The sequence below is a fragment of the Podarcis erhardii genome (genome assembly GCF_964252035.2).
Source record: "Podarcis erhardii genome assembly, chromosome: 1".
NCBI lineage: Eukaryota > Metazoa > Chordata > Lepidosauria > Squamata > Lacertidae > Podarcis > Podarcis erhardii.
The window spans coordinates 84,077,010-84,102,806 of NC_138497.1; the positions used below are offsets into that span (position 1 = coordinate 84,077,010).

Consider the following 25,797-nt stretch of genomic DNA (forward strand, 5'->3'; position numbering starts at 1 on the left):
TTAACACTTGGGACAGCGTCTGGTCCCGATGGATAACTGCTGGCACTCTTTAAAGCAATGTGAGAGCTTCTGTGCTTTGCTTTTCCTTAAAGGCAAAAGAAGCTTACAGGCAGCTTCCTTCCCCCCCGCCTCCTCTATTGGATCATCTTATATCAACCAGTATGGAGACATGTATCCATGTGACTGTGTGTACAGAAGGAATAGAGGTGGACTTCAGCTGGCCTTGGATGGATTGCCAATGGCTGTTTCCTTGGCAGGGATGTTGCTTGGCAAGTGGCTCTCTGGGAATTCAGGAGCAGTATTAAAATGATATGGGGCTAATTAAAATCAAATTGGACCTAATGGCTCAACCCATGGAAGTCATCAGCCTCTTTTGACTATAACTGGCGTGCTGGGCCAAAACAAAGGGGTATTGTGCCCCTTAGACAGAGTGGGAGCCCTTTGGGAAACATAAAAGCAGGGCATGGTGATCAAATCAATCATGTTTAATCTTTTGCATCCTGTATTGTTATTAGTCATGAGAGTTGCTGCTTTGGCTAACATTTGTATTTCTCTTTAGAAAGCCATTTATGTTGTTGGCCATCACGGTATCCCCTGGCAGTAGGTTTCATATTTTAATTATGCATTCTTTTGATTACTTTTATTTATCTTAAAACCAGCTATATATCCTTTCCAATGAAGAGCTGTGAACTCTTGTTTTTTTAGAGTGGGCAACTTTTCAAAATTCCTTACCCAGTACTTCTCATAACCTTACATGCCAGTCTTGTCCCACCTCAACACTTCCCACTCACACAAATCTAAAATCCTCAAATGATTGACACTTTCTTTGTAAGGTAGGTGGGCTCCCCGTGATCATTTTATTCATGTTTTTTTTTCTTTCGACAGCTGTAGGGCTTTGTATTGAGGTTCCCAGAACTGCACACACATTACTAAATGTGCGCACATACCATAGGTTTTTATATGATGGTGCTATGATGGAAGCTGTGTTTTTCAACTTTCCTTATAACATTTAGTAAATATTATATTTGGTGCTCATCCTGAGATTCTGACCAATTCAGACATTCTGTAGTTATGTATACTTAAAATCATCAAAACCTACAGTGAGAAAACCCACAGTGAGAAAAACAGGCCTTACCAGGGGTCAGACTAGATGTGATGGTAGCAGTTCAATGTATTTAACCAAAGAATCCCCCCCCCCCCAGTTTTGCCTAAGGAATGTGTCTGATTTTAACCCCAAAAGGCATACGTGGGTAAGGACTGCAGAATGCTCCTACACCAATCACTCAGCCTATTGTGGCTTCTCTATGTGACTGCTTTTCTCTGACATTGGAAGTGATCTTGGCTGCATGAAAGCACTTTTTGGGAGGGGTAGTGGTGGAGAAGAAAGATTGGCTACAGACAGGGTAAGCCAGGGTCTAGTGGGGAAAGAGTATTTCCAGCTCCTCTCATGCACATGCTTCTTTTGCTTTTCAAATAGTCCCATGGCCTGTACATGATTAAGGAGAATGCCATATCAAGCATGACACACCTGCCACAGTCATATCTAGTTGAGCTTTCAACCTATCATTTTCACTGGTTTGATCATTTGGAGCACTATGTGATTTCAATCCTTCCCAAACTGTGTAGATATGGAATAGCTCTTGCCCCCTTCTCACTAAAAAGTCGAGTTTTTACTTTCCCACTTCACTACTCTAGTTCCCTCTACCCCATCAACTTTTGCAAATTTAACTGCTAGGTGGCAATTAGTAGCAAGGTGGATTTTCTATCTAGCTCCATTACTGTTAAAGCAGCCTGAAGTTCTTTTTCCTGAAAGGACAGTTAATTTGAGCTAGGGGACTGAACCATGATCCAATTAGTGTGGATTACCGGTCCTCTGCCATCCATTAAAATGGCTGTGGGAACCTTTTTGAGAGCTGTCTTGCAATCACCTGTGAGTCAGACAGCATTTTCTGCTTTGGGATAATTGAATAAGCACTGAATTGTTTTACTGAGACCTGGTACGGAAGAATCTATCTCCTGCTTGTGCTAGGAATTGAGCGCAGGAGTGCTCCAAAGGGTTTGTAAGTAAGTTTGCAATTAAAGCCAGCAGCAAATTCCTATCTGCACACTTGGAACCAACACAAAATGTAAAATTCCTGAGGTCCATGTGTTTGCTTTGGCCAAGCTTTATATAAGTCATTTACTGGAAATGTGCATAGGCTGCCAAGAATAAATGGGGGGCCGGTTTCATCTACCTGCAGGCTACCCTGCAACTGTAGTATCTTGCCTCATGCTGCTCTTTTGACTGAACAGCTGAGGTTGGCAAGCAAATGGCCAGCCTCCTATTCTGTGGTCCTAGCAGCCCTTTTATCCGATGGTCTTCCTGTTTTCTGTTTTTGCTGGACAGCAGCTTCCATGGTAGGCGTTAACTAGTTTACCTTGCCTTTGTGAGTGTTGGCTAATTAGGCATTGACCAGATGAAATAAAGGATAGGGCTCTGATATTTCTAATACTTCCCCAGCAAATAGGAATTAAAGATTTTAGGGAGGTGGTATATATGTGGGAGAAGGGTCGTGGGTGGCGCTGTGGGTTAAACCACAGAGCCTAGGACTTGCCGGTCAGAAGGTCGGCAGTTCAAATCCCTGCGACAAGGTGAGCTCCTGTTGCTCAGTCCCTGCTCCTGCCAACCTAGCAGTTTGAAAGCACGTCAAAGTGCAAGTAGATAAATAGGTACCGCTCTGGCGGGAAGGTAAATGGCGTTTCCGTGCACTGCTCTGGTTTGCCAGGAGCGGCTTAGTCATGCTGGCCACATGGACCTAATGGTCAGGGGTCCCTTTACCTTTACCTTTAATGCAGTCCTGTAGTCCTGTATTTGCAAATAAGTTGTGGTTTTCAATGGAATTACTGTCCTAAAGTTGTATAGGATTTGTAGCCCAAGAATAAAAGATAGTGGGGTGGGGGGGGAATGGATGGATTATGGATGAAGTTGATTGTTGTGTATAGAAGCTCATGACAATTTTTTGGGTGCTGCTTTGGCCACCACACAGCTGTTCTTCTGGGGATTTGTCTGCTTTTTTGTGAGAGTCTCAGTCTTTATTCATCCCCAAGAAGCATTGTAAGGTTGTATCTCATTTATAAACCCAAAACCCTGGGGGAAAGAGGATGCACAGGATAGATAATGCTTCACTTCTAGGTCTACTAGGTATTATCATTAAACAATGGGATACCCATTTCAGCCTTAATAATGTGGGCCTGTTTCTGAAGGGGCATGTAAATTGATTAGTCCCACCCTAACCTTGTTCTGAATTCAGATGAGATGATTGATGCTTATCTAGAGGTGAGGTAGCTTTCATGCACTCTGAGCATGAGAGAATTGACTGCTGATTTAGAATATAGCTGTGCCTGCTTTCAAAAGAGAGAATTCAAATACTCTGTTTAAGAGTATACTCTGTTTCTTCCTGATACCTCAGCGCCTTTCCACATTTGCAGCAATGACTGTGAATGGTTTAGAATCTCTAACTATTTTAAGGGGAAGACTGTCTTTTAGACCTATATATATATTCTGTTCCTCATTAACCTTCCATGCTGTGGGAGTGTGAGAGAATAAATAACTAAAAGACCCAGCCAGCAAGAGTGCTGAGGATTCCTAATTGCTAATACCTTAATATTCTAGATGAGTGTGACTATTACCTGTCTTAAGTCCCCATCTAGTGGCCAAAATAATAATTTTAAAGCTTACCCAATAAAATAACCTATGCAGGAGCATATACACTCTAGTGGGAAATACAATTTTCTACTGATAATTCCCTGTTACCTTTGTATTCAAACTGATTTAAAGCATGTTTTACGGTTAATGTTGCTGCGAAGGATTGTGAAATATCGGTGCAACTTTCAGCCATGAAGGAGTCACTTAAGGAAGTCTGCATGTTCAAAAAAATATAATCCCAAATAGATCTACAGTTGAATCAGCAGAAGATTTCCATATAGATATCATGTGCTCATTTTAGATTTACCTAGTCTGGCCAATTGGGAAACTTCAAAGATGTGATGCAGGTTTCCAGTGCCCCATCAAGTGGTGTTTTGTGTGATCAGTTCCAGTTTTTGCAGCCTGATGTTGTTGGGAAGGTGCTTGCGAGTATGCATCCAGTTGTGTCCTCTTGGCCCTTGCCCCTCATGGCTTCCTAAAGTTAGGTGGGTGGGTTCAGGCCAAGATGAATGTGTTTCTGGGCGAGGTGCTGGCTGCCTTGAAGGAGGTGATAGTGTGACCTAGGGGTCAGTAACCTAAGGCCCATGGGCCATAAGTGGCCCACGGGGATCGTTTAACCAGACCACGAGCCACCCCCAAACCGCGCACTTGGCGAGTCCCCGTGCACTGCGCTAAACCGGCATAGCATGGCGTGGGGAATCGCTTCCGCAGTGCCAGAAATTGTGGGCACGGGTGCTCACGATCTGGCCCATGGAGGGATCTCTGCTGGAGTGAACCGGCCCAGGCGAGGTAAATCTTGCCTGACCCCTGGCACTGTGACCATTTCTGGGGGGGACCCCAAAGGAAGTAGGCTGAATGCAGGATTCATCCAATTCCTGGACCCAGCAAGGATTCAATTTCTGGAATAGCCAGGCCTGCCTGGCAGTGGCCTGATAAGTATAGGTCCTTAAGGGAACAAAGGAGTGGCTCTGTGCCAGAGAACAAATGGGTGGGCTCCCTGGTAAGTTACAAAGACAAAAGGCCAGAGTTGAGAGCTGAGTGAAATGAGCTAGATGCTGGATGCCAAAGCGTGAGGCTGGAAAGGCAGAGAGAGGAAGAGGGAAGAGAAAGAGAGAGCTCCAGGCTTGATGTCTGCTGGAATCCAAGGCTGCGGCTATGGAGGAAGCAGGAGGATGCTTTGGGGTGTTAATGCTGTGTGCTCCTCCATCGCAGACTCAGGTTGTATGCATGTGTAAATAAACCACATATCATAACGACACCACAGTCTCTGCTGTGCCTCTTTCCAAGAGGGAACACCAACTCTGCACAAGTGCCTGGAACCCCTGGAATCTTGCACTGCTCAGAGATTACTAGCATGCAACAGTAATTACTCTCCTGTTACATTTACCCGCTTTGGGACAAGGTACCTAAGAAGGGACACAGCTGCAGACATTCCTGGAGGAAACTGATTGTTTAGAACAGTGGTTTCCAATTAGCTAAGTGCTGCAGACTCCCTGTTTCTTTTGAAAATTTTGATATCTCTATGGTAGTTTGTATTATGAGAATGGTGCCACAGACCTTTTGAGTGGGTTACGTGGACTCCCCCCCCCCCATGGTCTGCTAACCACCAAATGGGAACCACTGATACAGACCCATTCTAATCTGGGTTCAGACCAGGTTTGGGACTGAATCTGCCTTGGTCACCCTGATGGATGACCTCCAAGGGGAGAGTTGTAGACCACCAATGATTGGAGAACATCATGTTGGCCACCTAGGGTTCATGGTTGTGACTGAGCCCAAGGATATGTTTCTGTCTTTTGAGACTGACAATAAAGGATTTGGTCCTTTTCCCTTTCCTGTGGCACTGTCAACATGTCAGTAAGTTGGGGATGTTTGGGCAGCATGTATGTGATCTACTAAAACAGAAATGCTCACCCAACCATCCTGCTTGAACTGGGGCTGACCCATGAAATACAATGAACCAGTAATAAAGACATGTCTCTGTAGTGTGTTTGATTTCCTAAGAGCTCTGCTGTATCAGAGCCAAGAGTATGCAGGTTCTAGCAGGCTGTTTGATGCACTGGCCAGCCACATGCTTCTGAGAAGCCCACAAGCAGACCCTGAAAGTAATAGCCAATCCCTACTGTCTGTCCTGTACCACTTAACCTTCAAAAGTATACTGCTTATGAGCATAGAGGTTCCATTTAACTGTTGTGCCTACTAATTAACCAATCTACCCACAGATTTACTGGATCCCCTTTTAAAGCCATCTAAGGTTTTGGCTATCACCCCATCCTGCGGCAGCAACTGCCATAAAATTAATTATGCATTCTGGGATGAAGTATTCTTTTGCTTTCCTGACTCTGTGGTTGTGCTTTTGAGTGGCCCCAAGTTCCAGAGAGGAATATTGTGATATTAATTTATTATGTTTGACTTTGGTATGGAAATTTGTTCCTATATGTTTGGATGAAGATCTCTTTTTACTTCATGTCATTATACAGTGGTACCTCAGGTTAAGAACTTACCGGTAATTCATTCTGGTGGTCCGTTCTTAAGCTGAAACTGTTCTTAACCTGAGGTACCACTTTAGCTAATGGGGCCTCCTGCTGCTGCCGCACCGCCACTGCACGATTTCTGTTCTCATCCTGAAGCAAAGTTCTTAACCCAAGGTACTATTTCCAGGTTAGCGGAGTCTGTAACCTGAAGCGTATGTAACATGAAGCATATGTAACCCGAGGTACCACTGTACTTTGTTATGTTATAAATATACATAAATAAATAAACAAAAATCACAAAATTGTAGAGGGACCCATGAGGGTCATTTAGCCCAACCCCCTGCAATGCAGGAATCTTCTGCCCAATGTAGGACTTGAACCCACAACCCAGAGATTAAGAATTTCATGTCCTACTAACTGAGCTACCCCAGAAAAAAGGAAACTGAATATTTCTACCCACTTTCTACAAGCCAAGCTTAATTGTTTCAGATAGATCTCAGTCCTGTCCCTTTTCTTATTTCTAAACCAAAAATACCCATTTACCCTTTCCACCTAGGGAAGGCACCACAGCAGCCATTTGCCCCCTGTTATCATCTGTATTTTTTTTCTTTTTATTTTTTTTTCTTTTTCTTTTTTATTTCCCAGTATTCTGCAGGTGACTAATAAAAAACAGTAATTAAAATAGTATCAAAGTGGGAAGATTTTCTATTTTCAGTGTAATCATTAATCTATAGAAAGATGACCCTGCCACTTTGTAATGAGCTGAACACAGGGAGATGGGAGATGCACTTTGCTAGAGAAAAGGGGGAGGCTACACATATTTCTAGCATCTATTCTCATATCACCTCCAAATGAATGCAGCCCTTAAAAGAGAAATATTCCCTTGCCCCTCCTCATTTAGCCTAATCCAGAGTTCAGATTTTACTTAGTCCCAGGGAAATGTATACAGGATTGCAGTTATAGCACAGATCCAGATCGATTAATGAAATTCTACAGCAGGCCACTGCTGACAACTCAGCCTGCTTAAAAAATACCACTTCAAAATAAGCATTGTCTAAAATAAAGCATACTGTGAATGAAAGCTATAAAAAATCAGAAACACCTCTGTATCAGAAACACCTCCCTCCATGTGTATTGTATTGATTTATTTTTGCAAAGAAAACTGCTTATACAATTAGAATTTACAACTGAAAAAGTTCAGGGTATAAATGGGGCAAAATGGTTCAAATTAATGTTTGTGTGGCTTTAAATCAGAAGGAACAGAGCACTATTTTTAGTTGTACTATTAAGAGTAGCATACTGAGCTTTACTCCAAAATCTCTGGACTCTGAGCTATTTTATCTAGGCCATGAAGTCATTGTTTGTAATACAAACACGCATCCAACTCTTGGTAACACAAACAGAATTTTTGACCAATAGCTACATAACGTGATGCATCCCAAATCACATGAATGCATTAAGAATTAGCTGCTGAATTAGACTTACAACAAGTTATGATGCTATTGTGAACAATTGCATTAATACTGATTTTTTGTAAACATCATAGCTGATGGGAATTACAAATTGTTAACGACTAAATCTTATTTACTATGAGTGTAGATATATCTCTGTATCTTCTCGGCCTTTTGGCTAAGATCAAGTGTAGTACCTGTTATCATCTGTATTAGCCTTTTCTTTTTCCAGCTACAGGCTCTAATTTTGCAGAAGGGATAATCACAACTGTAAACAGTATCCCAAATGCATCCTTGCCATGAATTCGTTTATTTATTTTAGAAAAATTCTCCACAGAGAGTCTGTAAAGTGGCTTCTAGTTTTAATACAAAACTACCATAAAATAATGACATAAATAATATTTTTTATTATACTTGTTAACGTGCTTGTTACATAAACATATTTGGGTGATTTACGACACAGTTAAGAACAAACATAAATAAATTACTGTGCCATTAACAAATCCGTACACTGATAAATCCAGAAAAAAACTACAATTCACAGGTAAGTCTTTAGTTGGTGCCAAAAAGATGTCTGAGAAGGTGCCAGGTGGACCTTGCTAGGGAGAGCATTTTACAGGTGGAGAGCCACAACTGCAAAGGCCCTTTTCATTGTTACTACCGTCTCAGGCTCCTTCGGAGTGGGAATCTGGAAAATATGAAAGCAGCAGCATTAGAGGCGCAAAACAGGGAGGTAGGGTGGCAGTGGCTCAGGGCCCTGGATCTTCTGCTCCTCTTAAAAAAAAACTTTTAAACATTGCTTTCAGAGTAGTTGGACCCATTGCAAAGTGCAGTGCTAGGGAGACCACAGCAACTTTCCATCTTATTTTGCAGAGTACTATACAGTGTACTAGGCCCATAAAATCTTGTTGGTACCTCATTAACTCACAGTAAACCTGAGGACCAAGAGCCAGAGGTCTTTCACCATCACCTCTGAAAATCACCCCAAATTTGCATGCATAAACATACAAATGCGTGCCACCATTCTGTGCCCCAGTCATTTAAGTACTGTACCTAACAAATCCCTGGGCCACAAACAACAAGCTAAACATAAAGAAAGACCACAAGCTTAACATGAGTGAATGGTGTGATGCAGCAGCAAAAAAAACCTTGGCTGTATCAACAGAAGTACAGTGTCCAGTTCAAAGGAAGTAATAGACAGGAGGTGGGTGAGTGTGGAGGACTCCCTGGTCCTGAATGGGGTAACTCTGCCCCTGAAGGACCAGGTGCGCAGCCTGGGAGTTATTTTGGACTCACAGCTGTCCATGGAGGCACAGGTCAAATCTGTGTCCAGGGCAGCTGTTTACCAGCTCCATCTGGTACGTAGGCTGAGACCCTACCTGCCCGCAGACTGCCTTGCCAGAGTAGTGCATGCTCTGGTTATCTCCCACTTGGACTACTGCAATGTGCTCTACGTGGGGCTACCTTTGAAGGTGACCTGGAAACTACAACTAATCCAGAATGTGGCAGCTAGACTGGTTATTGGGAGCGGCCGCCGAGACCACATAACACTGGTCTTGAAAGACCTACATTGGCTCCCAGTACGTTTCCGAGCACAATTCAAAGTGTTGGTGCTTTAAAGCTTTAAAGCCCTAAATGGCCTCGGCCCAGTACTGTATATCTGAAGGAGCGTCTCCACCCCCATCGTTCTACCCGGACACTGAGGTCCAGCACCGAGGGCCTTCTGGCGGTTCCCTCACTGTGAGAAGCCAAGTTACAGGGAACCAGGCAGAAGGCCTTCTCAGTAGTGGTGCCTGCCCTGTGAAACGCCCTCCCACCAGATGTCAAAGAGAACAACAACTACCAAACTTTTAGAAGACATCTGAAGGCAGCCCTGTTTAGGGAAGCTTTTAATGTTTGATGTATTGCTGTATTTTAATATTTGGTTGGAAGCCGCCCAGAGTGGCTGGGGAAACCCAGCCAGATGGGCAGGGTATTATTATTATTATTATTATTAATAATAATAATAATCTATCTTGGTCAGACCACACCAGGAGTACTGTGTCCAGTTCTGGGCACCACAATTTAGGAAGGATGTTGACAACCTGGAATGTTTAGCCTGGAGAAGAGAAGACTGAGAGGCGATATGATAGCCACCTTCAAAGATCTGACTGGCTGTCACATGGTAGATGCAGCCAGCTTGTTTCTGCTGCTCCAGAGGGTAGGATGTGAGTCAATGGATCCAGATTAAACGGAAGGAGATTCCGCCTAAACAAGATCTTTCTGGTGGTAAGAGGAACACACTTTCTTGGGAAGAGATGGACTATCCTTCATTGAAGTTTGCCAAACAGAGGTTGGGTGGCCATCTGTCAGGACTGCTTTAGCTGTGACCCCTGCATTGCAGGGGGTTGGAACTAGACGAAATTCCGTACAACTCTATAGTTCCAGGATTCTAAGTGGGTCAGTTTAAAAATACATCGCTCGCAGCTCAGTCCTATCTGTGTCTAGTCAGAAGAAAGCCCCCACTTCCATGGGGGTTAAGTGTAGGATTGCAGCCTCAAGACGAGGTGGAATAAAAAAAAAGGAAGAAAAAGTGCCACAAGAGGTGAGGGGCGGACTTCACCTTTTGCAGGAGGGACTTCCGTAATGTGGTTGCCATAATCTGATCTAGCAGTATCTCCCTAGTAAGAAGGCGTGATGATACTGCTGATCGTTTTATGTGTAACACAGCAGCCGCGCGGCTCAGCCCTTCCCTGCAAAGCTTCCCTCGGGGTGGGGCTTCAGTTTCGGAGTACATTACAGGCACAGGGGTCGAGAGGCTCACCTCGACTCCGGAGTTGTTTGTTGTTTAGTCGTTTACTCGTGTCCGACCCTTCGTGACCGGAGTAGTGCTGTTAATTAGCCCATCACTTGCAACACGTGGGAAAAGTGGGAGAAAGTTAAGGGAGGTGCGGATCCCGCGCCTGCAGGGACTTCTTTAAAGTTTTGATCCTCGGCCAAACCCAAAACAAAGGAAACCAACAACAAGAATGAAAAGCAATTGTTTATTGTGTGTACATAAAAACCACATGACTCCAAGCTCCTTGTGAGTCCGGGATGGGTTGCAGAAAAAAAAAAATTAAACAATGGAGAAATATTTCACATGCCAGTGGGGGGGGGGCCTGTGAGCTGGAGAGTGGGGTGGGGTTTCTCCAAAGCCCCGCCCTTTGGCCGTGCTCGTAAACCTCCTTTTTTCCCCTTAAAAAGGCGGAGGCAGCGAGGTTCTCATAAAATGTGTAAGCCGAAGCTTCCTTGCAAGCCCAGCCTCGTTGGAGTCCCTGCAAGTCTCGGGAATGTGACACGTGGGGGTGGGTGGCTCTGTATTTGCATGCCTCATGAATATGCATCGAAGTGGGCGGGGCGAGCCTGGCCTTGATTCGAACGTCATGAATATGCACAGTGCGAAGATCTGCTGCGCCTATGTCGGGCCGTAGATCGCCGAGCTTGGTAAGGGAGCCTACGAAGAAGCCCCCGCCAGCGGGGAGGGCTGTGCATTTTCGCCCACATCCCGAGGTGGGGCTGGCAGGAGATCCTCCCGGGGGTCGCTGGTGGGGGGGGGGGAGATGCGTGCGGGGGGAGGCGTGCGAAGGAAACGGACCGCGAGGATAAGGAGGTGGCGTCGGAGGGCCCTGGGGAAAAGAGCTTAGGGGGAGGAGGGCCAGGTGCCCCCCCTCGCCCCCCAAATCGGTAGATCGGGGGAGCTGTGGATCCGCGTGCGGGTGGGTCGTCTTCGGGATTGAGTCGAGGCGAGTCATGGTGGCCGGGGCAGCAATTGTTCTTTGTAGCCCCTTCGCTGCTGCAGGGATTGTGGAAGGCCTGGCCTGGAGACCCGACTGCAGGATGGTCTAAGGAGCGGGGATGGCGGATTGGTCGTAGAGGGAAGGCCAATTAGGACCATATGGTATGCCCATATGCTCTTAAAGGTAGCTTGTATGCCTTCTTTGCTGTAAGCGGGGTTGTCATTTACACTGGCCAGGGGTAACTGTCCTCGGGCCGTCTCCCTGCTTCCTCGCTTCTGCTAACTGGCACCCCTGCTCGCCTTCTTTGTATGCTTTCTGCTTAATGCGTCCTGAAGCTGCTCTCCGCCCCCTTTTGGCTGGAGTTTCCCGCAGTTCTGCCTCTCACCACTCCCTCCCTTTCTTGGCTGTGATTCCAAGAACACCCAACTTAGAAATACTTAGCTCCCTTTAAATCTTGCTGAAAACCAGTTACTGCACACAGGCTTTATGAACCTGAAGTACACCCTGTGACCTCTCCTTGTACCCATTTCTGCACCACAAAACACTGCCTCATGCTTGCTGAGCTCCCATCTTCTTTCTTGATATTTCCTTGTTGCTTGTGAAAATAGTAGTCTGAACTGGGCTATGAGGACTGTCTAAACTGGCTTTTAAAATTCTGCCATTTGTGAGTGTTGGTTGTTGCTTATTGTTTACAATGAAACTTATTCTCTGTTGGGAGATATCCACCCCTCTCTTGTACTTTAATCGCGTGTCAACATTCTCCCACATGCCTTCTGTTTCCTGTATTTCTGCATAATTCTTCCCCCTAATAGAATTATGAGTTTCTTAGCCCATTAACTACTAATCTAGTGGCCCCCTTTCCAATTGCTGTGATAACCTCTTTCCTATCTGCCCTGGTTTCTATTTAGGATTCTTTATTTGATCTTCTCTGTTTGGAAATAGGGAGCAATACATTTTTAGAATAAATTCATAATCTGTGCCTTGTAATAAGCCAGTTTTGTTTCACAAAGGGCCATGTTTACCTAAATACATCTGTTCCTGGTGCCGTTCTTTTCTACCGCTGCTCCTTGAGGAAGAGCCTCCTTTTTATTATCCTTCTGTGATTGTTTCCTATCCATTATTTTTTATTAACATGGTATGTGTGCATTCTATGGACATGCTGAGATTAATGTCCCCTTCATATGTGGACTGTGCAGACAAAGTGGCAGACAATGATTGCTGCAAGGGTCTTACAGGCTGAAAAGGCAGGGTGGCATGGGAAACAATAGCCCAAAGATGGCAAGGGATTTGTCTGGATGCATTTAGTAGATACTATGGCAGCTGGGATCCCTTGAATTACATTGTAGTAAGCGTGTGCTGTCTTTTTACTTATTCATTCCTTCGACTGCAAACTATCAGAATGCAAGTGCTGATGAAAAGCTGTGCAAGTAGTAGTCTGATTCAGTGCTAATTGCATAATAGGTAGTCCCTGCACAATGCAGCACCTTCAGAAGAGAGAGCGGGTGGGGAAAGTTGCACCCATATTACTCTCCACCCCCCACTAGAGCACCTACCATTGCTTCTTAGATACCTTTACTTGCTTAGCTCTTTTCCCATAAGAGCTCCCTTGACACCATTGTTTCTGATGTTCTATGGCGGAAGAAAGCAGTTTAACTGATTTTTGTTGTTGTTGCCAAGTTTCACCTTCTTGTAAATGCAATTCAAAGGCTTTACCATCTTCACCTCCGCAGTCCTATTGCATCAGTGCTGGGAATCTGGTTATCCATATGAGGAAATAGTGCTACTTCAACTGAAACATGAAACATTTGTGCTTACAGTTGAAGTTGTTGAAGCTTTAAAAAATGACTACAAACCAGCATTTTAAGAAAGTAGTATGATCCTGGCATGGGCTGGGAATGGGAATGCAGCCATTTGGGAGACTTGCTGTCTGGATTCTAAAGAACAAATAAGCAAGCAACTTTTATTTATACTGGGTAGAGGGGCTAATGTAGAGAAGAGTCTTATTGAGGTCCCAGATCTAAACCCACCTGTGGCATTAGAGACTCTTTTGTTCATGATGCACAGTTCTAGAGGAACAAAGTTATAGCCCAACTTGATTTGAATTCATAGTATGTCGGGAGAGTAGTCATTGATGCGTAGTCCAGCCATGCAGTGTTAGAAACTGAGATATGAAAGTTAGGAGCTAAATGGCACCTTAAACCTAGGTTATGGTGCAACAACGGAATGTCTAGGCACGCTTTTTTTATAACAAGAATACAAAGCTGAAAATGAATGAACTGCAGCTAAAATATTATGTTCATTTTTCACATGGTCTAGTCCTTCCCCTACCCACCCACATAATATTCTTAAGAGGGTCTCTTCTCCAGTCTTCAGAGAGTAGCTGGAAGTGAGGAGGCAGAAAAAGGTCCTCCTTTCCTTCCACTCTGCAGTTTTAATCTGAAATCTTAGGCACAGTACTGCGCCCAGAACTCAGAAACTGCTCTCCCTAATGAAATTCCCTGTCGCAAAATGCGCCTAGAACAATGGGAGTTTTGAACATTGCAGCCATGGTGTGAGTTGTATAGTTTCCTCTTCTTCATATACCTTCTGCTGGAGAAGTTTTGTATAATGTCTTGGAGGTATAAATGCTTCACAAGAAGAGCCTCTGTAGATATCAAGCCATCGCCTTTAGGTATTTTCTCAGTTCTACTGTGCAATGCCAGGTCAATGACTCATAAGACCACTGCCATCCATGACTTGATCATGGATGGAGGACTTGACCTGGCATGTGTAACAGAGACTTGGTTGGATGAAGCAGATGGGCCTGTCCTTGCCGCTGCTTGTCCACCAGGTTTCTCTTACGCACAGCAACCCAGGTCATGTGGGCGGGGAGGGGGGGTTGCAGTGATTTTTAGGAAGTCATTAGTTTGCACCAGGCGTCCTATTGGGAAGACCCAGTTTTCTGAGTGCATGTTCTGGAAGTTGGGCAATAGGGGCAGTACAGGATTCCTTTTGGTGTACCGACCTCCCCGCTGCACCAAGGATTCCCTGCCCGAGCTGCTTCAGGTCGTGGCGGATGTTCTCCTGGAGACACCTAGCTTGGTCGTCCTAGGGGATTTTAACATCCATGCCGACACGACCTTACAAGGGGCCGCTCGGGACTTCGTGGAAAGCATGGCCTCCATGGGGCTGTCCCTGAATAAGTGTGGCCCAACCCATAGCCGCGGACATGCCTTGGACCTGGTGTTTACCTCTACGGATGTTGGTGATCTGACACTAAGTAAAAGCGAAACGAAAGAAGTGCCATGGTCAGATCACTTCCTGGTGCAACTGGACTTCTCCGCGACCCATCCCCTCTGCAGGGAGGTGGGACCGATTCGGATGGTCCGCCCCCGCCACTTAATGGATCCAAATGGTTTCCAGAGAGTGGTTGGGGATGCTTTATCCCATGTTGATGGCCTTTCAGCCGATTCCCTGGTGGCCCGCTGGAATGTGGAGTTAACCAGGGCTATTGACTGTTTGGCTCCGAAGCGCCCTCTCCGATTGCATGAAGCCCGGAGAGCCCCGTGGTTTTCCACGGATCTGAGGGCAATGAAACAATCATTGAGACGGCTAGAGCGCCGGTGGCGGATAACTCATTCTGAATCTGACCGGACACGGGTTAGAGCTCAACGTCGAGCCTACCAAGTGGCGATAGCGACGGCGAAGAAGACTTTCTTCACCGCCTCTATTGCATCTGCAGAAAACAGCAGCAGGAGACTCTTTCAGGTGGTTCGCAATTTAGCGGAACCACCTGTAACATCGGGGCCCAGTACGGGCCACATGTTCTCCTGCAATGATTTTGCAAATTTTTTTGCAGATAAAATCGCTCAGATTCGGGAAGAAGTAGACTCCACCGTGGGAGCAGGGCCGGGGCGGGAGAGTGCTAGAGTCCTGTCTGGTCAAGTTGTGTGGGATCAATTTCAATCTGTTACCTCCGAGGATGTGGACAGGCTGCTTGGACGAGTGAAGCCAACCACCTGTCTCCTGGATCCTTGCCCATCCTGGCTTATAAAAGCTAGCCGGGAAGGACTGGGCGATGGGCTTCGTGGGGTGGTGAATGCTTCCCTCCGTGAGGGAGCCTTCCCAGACCCGCTGAAAGAGGCGGTTATTAAACCGCTTCTTAAAAAACCATCTTTAGATGCGGCCACGATGGCCAATTATCGCCCAGTCTCAAACCTCCCATTCTTGGGCAAGGTGATTGAGCGAGTGGTTGCTGAACAACTCCAGGCACGCCTGGAAGAAGCGGACCATTTGGATCCCTTCCAGTCGGGATTCAGGCCTCATCATGGGACTGAAACTGCCTTGGTCGCACTGGTTGATGATCTCCGGCGGGCTAGGGACAAAGGTGAGAGCTGTTTCCTAGTTCTGCTGGATCTCTCAGCGGCGTTTGATACCATCGACCATGACATCCTTCTGGACCGTCTTGAGGGGCTGGGAGCTGGGGGCACTGTCATACAGTGGTTCCGCTCCTTCCTCCTGGGCCGTGTTCAGAAAGTGGTGGTGGGGGATGAGTGTTCAGACCCCTGGCCGCTCACTTGTGGGGTGCCTCAGGGTTCTGTCCTCTCCCCCATGCTTTTCAACATCTACATGCAGCCGCTGGGAGAGATCATCAGGAGGTTTGGGCTGGGTGTTCATCAGTATGCAGATGATACCCAGCTCTACCTCTCTTTTAAATCAGAACCAGTGAAGGCGGTAAAGGTCCTGTGTGAGTGTCTGGAGGCGGTTGGAGGATGGATGGCGGCTAACAGATTGAGGTTGAATCCTGACAAGACAGAAGTACTGTTTTTGGGGGACAGGAGGCGGGCAGGTGTGGAGGATTCCCTGGTCCTGAATGGGGTAACTGTGCCCCTGAAGGACCAGGTGCGCAGCCTGGGAGTCATTTTGGACTCACAGCTGTCCATGGAGGCACAGGTCAAATCTGTATCCAGGGCAGCTGTTTACCAGCTCCATCTGGTACGTAGGCTGAGACCCTATCTGCCTGCGGACTGTCTCGCCAGAGTGGTACATGCTCTGGTTATCTCCCGCTTGGACTACTGCAATGCGCTCTACGTGGGGCTACCTTTGAAGGTGACCCGGAAACTACAACTAATACAGAATGCGGCAGCTAGACTGGTGACTGGGAGCGGCCGCCGAGACCATATAACACCGGTCTTGAAAGACCTACATTGGCTCCCAGTACGTTTCCGAGCACAATTCAAAGTGTTGGTGCTGACCTTTAAAGCCCTAAATGGCCTCGGTCCAGTATATCTGAAGGAGCGTCTCCTCCCCCATCGTTCTGCCCGGACACTGAGGTCCAGCTCCGAGGGCCTTCTGGCGGTTCCCTCACTGCGAGAGGCCAAGTTGCAGGGAACCAGGCAGAGGGCCTTCTCGGTGGTGGCGCCCGCCCTGTGGAATGCCCTCCCATCGGATGTCAAGGCGATGGACAACTACCTGACATTCAGAAGACATCTGAAGGCAGCCCTGTTCAGGGAAGTTTTTAATATGTGACATTTTAGTGTATTTTTTATCTCTGTTGGAAGCCGCCCAGAGTGGCTGGGGAAACCCAGCCAGATGGGCGGGGTACAAATAATAAATTATTATTATTATTATTATTATTATTACTTTCTTGGCTCACCTTTTGTACTTTCTTCTTTTTACCTACACCTATTGGTGCCTTTTTCTCCCACATCGTATCTGCTGTTTGTTCATCCCCTGGTTTTACCTTAACCAAATCCTTATTATAGTCTTTCTGAGTGGTTTCCTTCCTGTGGCATTCCAGTTGAAAATCTCTGGGTTCCAGCAGGAGTGGATTCTGTTGCAAGTTGTACTCATTTAGAAGTCTGTGCCTTCTTCATCCTATGTCATAGGGTTGTGGAGGTGCAACTATATACATGACAAAAACAACTATTTTGCTTTAGATATTCCTTTCTATTCTTTACACTGTGAACTTGCCCGTCTTCTCTGCCTTCTATTGCCTCACTCTTGATCTTTAAAAATTGCCTTTCTGCATATCTCTGTTTCATCACGGTAGCCCAAAGCTCAGCTGTAATATTATGTGCTTCCTTCTTCCTAAGCGGTTTCTAATTCTGATCTCTCTGTTCCTTTCTTGAAACAATTATGGATTGTCTTTAATAATGCATCACTATTAAAGTTAAAGTCTGGTTGGCATCCGTGTGTCTCAGGAGACAATGGAGGAGTGTGCCTCTGGGGGTGAGGTCAAGTTGTTGGAAGGTTGCATCGCCTGCTGTGGCTGTGGAGACCCATGTGGGAAAGATACGTTTTGTTGCAGCTGGGGCAGAAAGTACCATTTGGGTATATATGCCCCTTTCTGTTAGTAGTAGTAGTAGTAGTAATAATAATAATAATAAATTTATTATTTATACCCCGCACATCTGGCTGAGTAGAAAGTCCAGGCGCTGAAACTAGATTTTGCAACTATCTGAAAAGATCATAAGTGGAATGTCACTTTATCTTATGGGTCTTGCAAGTTAATTTTTTTGATCAAGTGTGAAAGAATTCTCTCCTCAGGAGTCTCTCATAACATGAGATACACTCTTGGGAAAATAGAAATTGTACTGTGATAATTTCCATTTCAAGACTGAGGCTGTAATCTTATACCTGCTTACCTGAGAGTGAGCCCCATTCAACTCTAGGAGTTGCTTCTGAGTAGACATGTATATAGGATGGGTTGTCAGTCAGTGTCTAAATATAAAGCAGTTTTTTCTTAATATTCCTTCCCCCCTCACTTTAGAAGCCAAAAGTAACCACCCTCGCTTATCTTTCTTTTTGGTATTTGTTTACTAGCTTATTGTGTGTATGCATATGTGTTTTACCAAGGCATTTCCTCTTTGAAGGCTGCTTTACTCTTGATGATTTTCCTGCATTGACATTGTTGTTTCTTTAGTACAGGAACAAGCATATACCATCTAATCTGACACATGTTTCTTTATATGTACCCATGGCAAAATGACCATGCATTCATTTTCCCACATAGAAATAATGTTTGTGTAGATAACAAAACAACATGTTTGGCAGTTTTAACTGCTTGATGAAATATAGTTTGTGTACTTCCTTGTATTTTGTAGAAAGGACTTGTCTGTTTCAGGAGCCTCTTTGCCTGACAGGTTAAAAACCATACTTCATCTATGAAGAAAAGTAAGAGAGCTGAGGAAATAGGATTGGACTGTTTCTCTGCCTTTTTTTATTCTACCTTTATTTAGTTATACTAGTTCTGAATTTGGAGAGAGTCTCATCTTGTCTTGCGTATTTTATTGTGTGTCAGGTATTCACTGCCTTAATAGATTTTGGATGGGGTTCTGGGTACCTTAATGTGTTGCTGGTTTTCAATGTCCACTTAGGTTTCATCGGCTCTCCTTCAGCTATCTTCTCCACTAAATGAAACTCTTTCCCCCTTGCAGGGGATTCTGTATTCAGAAGCAATAGTTCACTCAGGAAGTTCTTGCTGAGTAGGATAAACAGAATGGTACCTCAGACACAGGGGTGTGCAAAGTTGCAATAAAGATTTAAGTTAAGGCAAATGAATATGAGGGGAGAGAGGTTATATGAACAAGTAGCTTAGGCAAAAATAAGGTCTGGGGCTTTGCAAATGTTGGGCTTAGGTGCTACCAGGCTAGAAGTAGGGGATGGGACTAAGGCGCTGTATCCTTGTAGAAATGAGACAGGGCCTTTTTGTGGCAGCAGCCTGTCTGTAGAGAGACTAGTCCCATTCTGATGACATTTCGACTGGCAGGGGAAACATTCTTATTCTGCATGGCTTTTAATGGTTTTCAGTATATGATTGAAGCTTTTAGCTCTGTTCCTTTTAAGTTTTCAGGTTTTGTTTGGCATGTTCTTTTATGTAAAACTGCCTCGGGGGACCTTGTTAGGGCTGAAAAATGATGTTAAAAACATCTTTTATAAATCAAGATTAAACTAGGAGGGGCCTAAGCAGAAAGAGCAGAGGCGGCTGATCTGCCTTCCCTCATCTGAGGCACTGTGCCTTTAAATCACCCTCGCTTTGGAAGGAGAGGCTTGATGGCATAATGTATAGATGGAGGCTGAGGAGGGGGCTGTTTACAATCTTGTGGCTATGCCTTAAATTCAGCTGTATGCCTGTTGTTCCAGCTCTTTCTGTCATACTAAGGGAGGGGGGAGTTACTGGTAGGCCCCCCTCCTCCTCCTGCCTCATTATGGGGATCAGTTCTGTTAGAACAATCTCTTGAGGCACACACTCCTTGTAACCAAGATGCTGGCTTTGCTTTTCTTTTTTAGCCAGGGTTTGGCCCTCTCCTGAAATCTAGCGGGAGGCCGTTGCCGTAGTGACAGGAGCAGGCCCCAGCTTTACCTCATTGAATTCCAGGGGCTGTGCCAAGCGATTGAGAAATCTGGAGGGGGGGTGGGAGGGGGAAGTACTCCAGATGTTTGCTCCCTGCTCAGTATATCCGGGTTGGGAGTGTATACAGCTGGGATTGGGTTGAGCAGAAACTCGGCTTTGCTGCGAAGGGGTGGGAGCAGAAAGGAGATTCTGACTGGAAAAGCAGCCAAATGTTCTGGCAAAGTGACTGGACCTGGCAAGAGAAAGGCAGGGAAGGAGTGATAGCGAGTTGGCTGGGAAGGACAGGGTGTGACAGAAAGGTGGAGCAGGGGTGGCCCTGTGGAGAGTGGAGCAAGTCAGCTAGAAAGCCAAAGTTTTATAAGTTTGAGATTCCCATCCTTTAGCATGACTCATGGCCTGGATATTTGTGGGAGACTTGCTTCCTTCACCCTTGTTCAAGCCTGCCCTGGGAGTGGCATAACATGATACATTCTCTCTTTCTGTGTGTGTGTGTGTGTGTGTGTGTGTGTGTGTGAGAGAGAGAGAGAGAGAGAGAGAGAGAGAGAGAGAGAGAGAGAAATTCCTCTCTCAAAGGAACAAAGGAGGATATTGGAAAACTTGCATTCTGGGAGGAAGCATCTATGGTCTGATGTTGCATTGAAGGTCTTTGCTATCTTTACAAGTTTTGCAGACTGCCTAAACTCCTTTTCCTGTATCCTAGGGGCTGACATTTATGCTGAGTTCAGAGTCCCAGCCCGGTGATGTGATGGACTCTAATCCTCAGTCGCTTTGCTCCCCATTTCCCTGTACTGCTGCTAATGGCCGGAGAGGACCCAAACAACTAGCAAGCAGTCCGGAGATAGGTATGCCTTGCATTGTGAGCCTTCAGCTCAGCAGAACTGAGTTGATGGTTTGAGAGAGCTAAATATGGGAGATGGTGTGCCAAGTTGCTAGGTATTTAATTTTTTCTGTTTATGTTGGGTGGTGGTGCACCAGAGAATGAAGAATGGAATCAAATAGCAAGCAGAAGAATCACTTAATGCAGCTCTTGAGGGATTGTAGCTCTTCATTCTGAAAGTAGGGGACAACATATTTGAATGTGTGAAAAACAAAACATGGAGGCTATTGTGTCCAGGAGAAGGCTAACCTAGAACCTTTCTTCCTGACATGCTTGTTTTCTGTGTGCATGGGGGATTCCTCTTTGCCCCAGGAGGCAGCCCTGCACCTATAATTGAAGTGGTGTCGTCCCTAAAAGTTGCACCACACAGTTCTGCTAATCACGTAAAGGCTCTGATCCCACTGCCGGACCTGAGAACAACGGGTGGTATGCAACTACGTTATATTCAGAGCAGAGCTATTGAAAGTAATAGAGTTAACTTAGTAATGCTATTACTTTCAGTGGGTCTACTCTGAATACTACCATTTGCAATTTAAATGCATTCCAAAAGCATTTTCATGGCTTCTGTTGGTAATCTTTATTACTGCTATTTCTGGTTTAATGGACTAGAAGATCCTCTAGCCTGACCTGTGTCCAAAGCTGCATGCAGTTTTAGTGGCTTCTCTGTTTCCTGCAAAGTAGTTTGGAAATTTAGCAAGGATTATTAGTAGAGCTCATTTTATTTTTATTTTTTGTGTACTTAGGCAATGGATTATCATTTTGATCCATATAATTTAGTTGCCCTGTGTTCTGACTGAGCTCTGTATAAAATGCATCTTTCCCCACATCCTTTTTTCCTCAGGGGATGCCCGTCCAAAGCCACCTGTGAAACCCAAGCCCTGTGTGTTGCCAAAGCCAGCCCTGCCAGTGAAGCCTGTTCCTGGACAGCGTCAGGCTCTCTCTGAGGTGCCCTCTGCTGAAAAGATCAACTTGTTGGCTGGGCCCAAGCCATATAGTGGTGGGGCTGGCAATGCTGTTAAGCGTCTTTCTTTTGGTCTAAAGACCTCTCCAAGAGAAGCTACCAATGGGAAGGAGGTTTTGTATCCATTTTCCACTACAGCCAAACCAGCTGGAGATGGAGAAGGAACTGGGTCTGCAAATAAGTCAAGTGCTGTGGAGGGAGCAACCGGAGAGGAGTGTGGAGAGTCCTCCAGTGTTCGCAAGGGTGCTGTTCCCTTCAAAGTAATACCAGTGCCAGTAGCAGCCAAACCAGAGCGTTTTCCTGGGACCACAGTGGAGGAGATTTTGGCCAAGATGGAGAAGCCCAACAAAGAAGGGGGAAGCAGCCCTGACAGGCCTCGGCTGGTACGCTCCTTCTTCAGCCAGGATAGTAGCACAGCTGTCCACCTGGGGCCTAAGGGTTATGCTGCATTCCGGAGATATTCCAGTGGAGAAGGGGGTGAAACAGAGTCGGAGGGTCCTGCTTGCAGAGCCTCTTGTGAAGTTGAGGACAGCATATTGTCAAGGAACAAGGAGGAAATCACAAGCTCAAATGGTCAGCATCTGCCTGAATCTGAGCTACCAGCAAGAGCAACGGAGAGAAACTTAGATTTACTCTCTAAGGACAGGTGAGGTTCAGATTCATTCCACATAATCTTAGAAGATCAGCTTTGCAATACATCACAGAGTGCCCTCTGTCAAGGACTGAGATGGGATGCAGGTCAGCAACTATAGAACAGTGCTAGGAAAATGAAGGCAATACAGTAAATGTGTCTAGAAGGTGACCTGCTGGCAGTTCTTTCTTTGTTCTTTCACATTTGGCTCTAGCAGAGCTAAATTATTCTTGTGATTTAAGAATGAAAACTGAGGGTTGGCACAACTGAAGGCTACATTCCTGGGCATTACATACATGGCAATAAATACCATTGAATTAATCACAACTTGAATTCAGTGGCTAGAATTGGGCATGCTTCTCCCAACTATAGTTTCTGTGAAATCTCGGTAATCTTAAATCCTACAATGATGTCATGAGTGTTAGCAACTCTTGGGATTTATTTGTAGGTGAGTGGTTGATCAGGCGCAGGTAACTGATTTTAGAAGAACTCAGATGATGCTTGGAGCATTTCTTCATTGTAGGGGTTGGATTAGATGATCCTTGGGGTTCCCCATCTCCCGTTCATTATGTGATACCTAGTGTCAGGCAGAAAACCCTTTTGTGACAAAAATAGCACACAATTCTGTTGAGCAGGCTTTGGGGAAACTGGATCATCAGATGTTGTTGGACTTGCAGCTCCAATCAACAACTAGCTAACGTGGCTAATGGTTGGATATTATAGGATTTGTAGCCCAGCAACATCTGGAGGGCCACAGGTTTTCCATTCCTGCCTTAGAAATACATTTTTTTTCCATCAGTAATCAGGCTTGTTTCCTGATGGTGATGTAATCTTTCTCTCAGCAGCTCCAGTCAACCTAGCATGAGCTGTGATGGAGGCCAACCTGGATATAGCAGTCTACTGTCTCCTCCTGGCGTGAGTTATCTGCAGCACGGCAATTCCTCCACTGGGCTCTCTCCTTCCTGGCTCTCCTCTGTCTCAGGGGTATCTGCCACCTCTCTCCTTCCGGGCTCCCTCTCTGTAGGGTGCGTGTCTCCTTTCTCTACTAATGCTTCTCTTCAAGAAGAGATTGGTAGCCCAAGCAAACGATGCACTATCTTGCACTGCTATGGGGTGTCCCAGGCCATATTTGTTGCTTTTTCAGTAACTGGGTATGTCCTTGTCAAAATCCCATGGGTTGGCTTACCTAGGTGCCTTCAGTTTGAAAGATTCATCCCCTAACCTCATGTGCAAGACATGGTGACATCGACTCTGAGGAAGTCTTCATTTTTCTACCTTGCATGGTACAGTTTTGAAAAATCCAGAGCATAATCTTGGCATTTGGTATAGCACATAGCACTCCCACTAACAGTCCCAATACTGCCTTATGCTTTTGGAAGAGTTAGAAAATAAATGAGAAAAATGGATCTGTGACTCTTCAGCTCTTTAGAGAGCAAACTCTGGCCTAGGCTAGCTAGCTAACCTGAGCCTAGCCCAGGCAAAGCGTGGAAGCCTAATGCAGAATACCAGGCCCTTAGCTGGAGGGAAGGGAGCAGCTGTGACTCAGTGAATACAATTTGGTGACCTACAAGGTATGTATGAAGCAGATCCCAGCAGCTGGGCCTGTGGCCAAATAATCTAGCAGTGAAAGCACTATAACCTCTTGCTGCTTGTTCAGGGATGGGTGATGGTAATGATTAACTCCTTTTGCCTCTCCCAGAGGAGGAGGAGGAGGGGGGGGGGAGGAAGGTCATCAGCCTATTGTGTGATCTACTTAGCTTAGTTCTTCACTTTTCTGAAGGCCTAGTTGGAGAGGAGGCAAGGTCCTGGGGTGGGGCATACAGCCTTGTTACTGCAACACTTTGAACGATTTCTTCAGCCTCTCTTTTCCCCTTCCTCCATTCTTTGAATTTCCTTTCCTTCTGGCTTCCTTCGGGCAGAAATATTGTTGGGGAGGGTCTTGTGGGGTCTTGTAGTGAAACCAGAACTTCCAAGACATGAAGGACAATCTCTAAGGTCTAGAAAAAGAGGGAAGAGGTTAGGATTGGAGGAGACATCCTGTATTCTTTGGGGCTGGAGGGGACAGATTAGGATGCTCAGGAAGGTTCCAGGGAGGGAGGAATCATATTTTAAAAACCCATTCTTCCCTTGTTTCTCTCCAGGTCTCTCTCCCCAAGACCTATCAACTCCTCACGAAGCTTTCTTCTCGAGTCACTCCTGGGTCCCCTGATGCCCCTGCTGAATCAGCCCAGTCCCCAGAGAGCCCACATTTTCCAGCAGATGTCCCAAGTGCTGAAGCTCAGCTTCCCCCAGGCTCTCCTGATGCACCTACTGAACCCCTCAGATCTCCTGTTAAGGTCTCCCTTGGTCATGCCCAGGCTCCAGGTTCCCCTCTTGCCCTATCTGATCCCTGCCCCCCAGGATCCCCCAGTGGTTTCCTAGGACACTCCTTGTCTTCAGGTCTTGGGGACCTTTCTGCAAGATGTGCTGGGCCATCTGCCAGTTTGACTCATCCTCCTGCTGAGCACAGCCTGGCACCTCCCTGTGGTCTCCGAGGAGTGTCGGAGTCCCCTGGCTCCCCAAGCACTCCTTCTGAGTACCTTGCTAGTTCTGATAAACCTCCTGGCTCTCCCTCTCATGCACAAGCCTCCCCCTTACTCTCCAGGGATAAGGATTCCCTCGACAATCAAGCACCAACATTACCATTTGAGGGTAAAGACCCCCAATTATCTCAACTGGTTCTACGGCGTGCCTCAGAAGGGGTGTTGCAACCACGGGGTAAAAAAATGGACAAGGAGGAGCTGGGAGGGTCTTTGGCTGTCTTGCCAAGAGGAGGGGACCCAGCTTTAGAGCAGGCTGCAGGGGGAGAGTCCAACTGGAGCTTGTCACAGTCCTTTGAATGGTCGTTCCCTAACCGGGCTCTTGAGTTTGGTGGAAGGAGACTGGGGTCTCCTCCAAGATCTCCCATTGAGGAGGCTGATGATACTGGTCTCTTGGAGGCAGAATTGGATAGAGAGAGCCTCAGCCCCAAAGGGTCTTATAAGGAAAGAGGTTCAGAGGGCCAGAGAGGAGAGGAGACTGAGGCTTATGGGAGCTTGTTCTGCCACAGCAATTCCAGGAGTTCCCCAGGGATAAGGAGAAAGGCTGAGGACCAGCTGGAGTCCCCTTCAGCCCTTGAGATATCAGCACCTGGAGGTCCCTCAACTCTGAGGGAGCCTATTAGCCCCAAGCTCAAGGGCCCTATAGCAGCAGCAGAGGTTGGTTGTCAAGAGGAGCATGATGGTTTCTTACCCTTGGTCCCAACCCCTGAGGAAGGGGCTTTAAGGGCAATGGAGCCATTGCCAAGTGTAGAGCAGGCTGCCCCTCCTGCAGAGCCTTGCATCTTATTCTCTGAAGATGTCCAGGTGCGGACAGCTGCTTCCTGCCAAGAAGATGATGGTGCTGTAGGTCTGGCACGTGAAGGCAAGTTGGGGGTTGCTGAACCCGAAAGGAGGGCTGACCCTGATCCAGGCTCACACTGGCTTGATGAACTGCTGGCATCTCCTCCGCCTAGTGCTGATGACATAAAGAAGAGAAGTACGCCCAAGTCAGAAGACCCTACAGGACCGGAGGTAAAGGAACTGTATTTAGTGCGGGGATGGGTGGA

At 46.2% G+C, this 25,797-nt stretch overlaps 1 protein-coding gene across 6 annotated transcripts in view; it reads left to right on the forward strand.

Moving 5' to 3' along the window:
• The first annotated feature begins 10,964 nt into the window (after nucleotides 1–10,964).
• TNKS1BP1 (tankyrase 1 binding protein 1) overlaps nucleotides 10,965–25,797 on the forward strand; it is a 30,688-nt gene continuing 15,855 nt past the window's right edge. For 2 of the 6 annotated variants that reach the window (XM_081877238.1, XM_081877239.1), the window contains exons 1-5: nucleotides 11,004–11,141; nucleotides 20,404–20,545; nucleotides 21,422–22,187; nucleotides 23,015–23,087; nucleotides 24,314–25,762. In XM_081877238.1, coding sequence (XP_081733364.1) covers nucleotides 11,049–11,141; nucleotides 20,404–20,545; nucleotides 21,422–22,187; nucleotides 23,015–23,087; nucleotides 24,314–25,762 — 2,523 coding nt within the window. In that variant the 5' untranslated portion in view covers nucleotides 11,004–11,048. Of the gene's footprint in view, nucleotides 11,142–11,509; nucleotides 11,530–19,888; nucleotides 19,950–20,403; nucleotides 20,546–21,421; nucleotides 22,188–23,014; nucleotides 23,088–24,313; nucleotides 25,763–25,797 lie in introns of those variants that run through there. The other 4 variants (XM_081877241.1, XM_081877240.1, XM_081877242.1 and 1 more) reach the window with 4 other exon arrangements.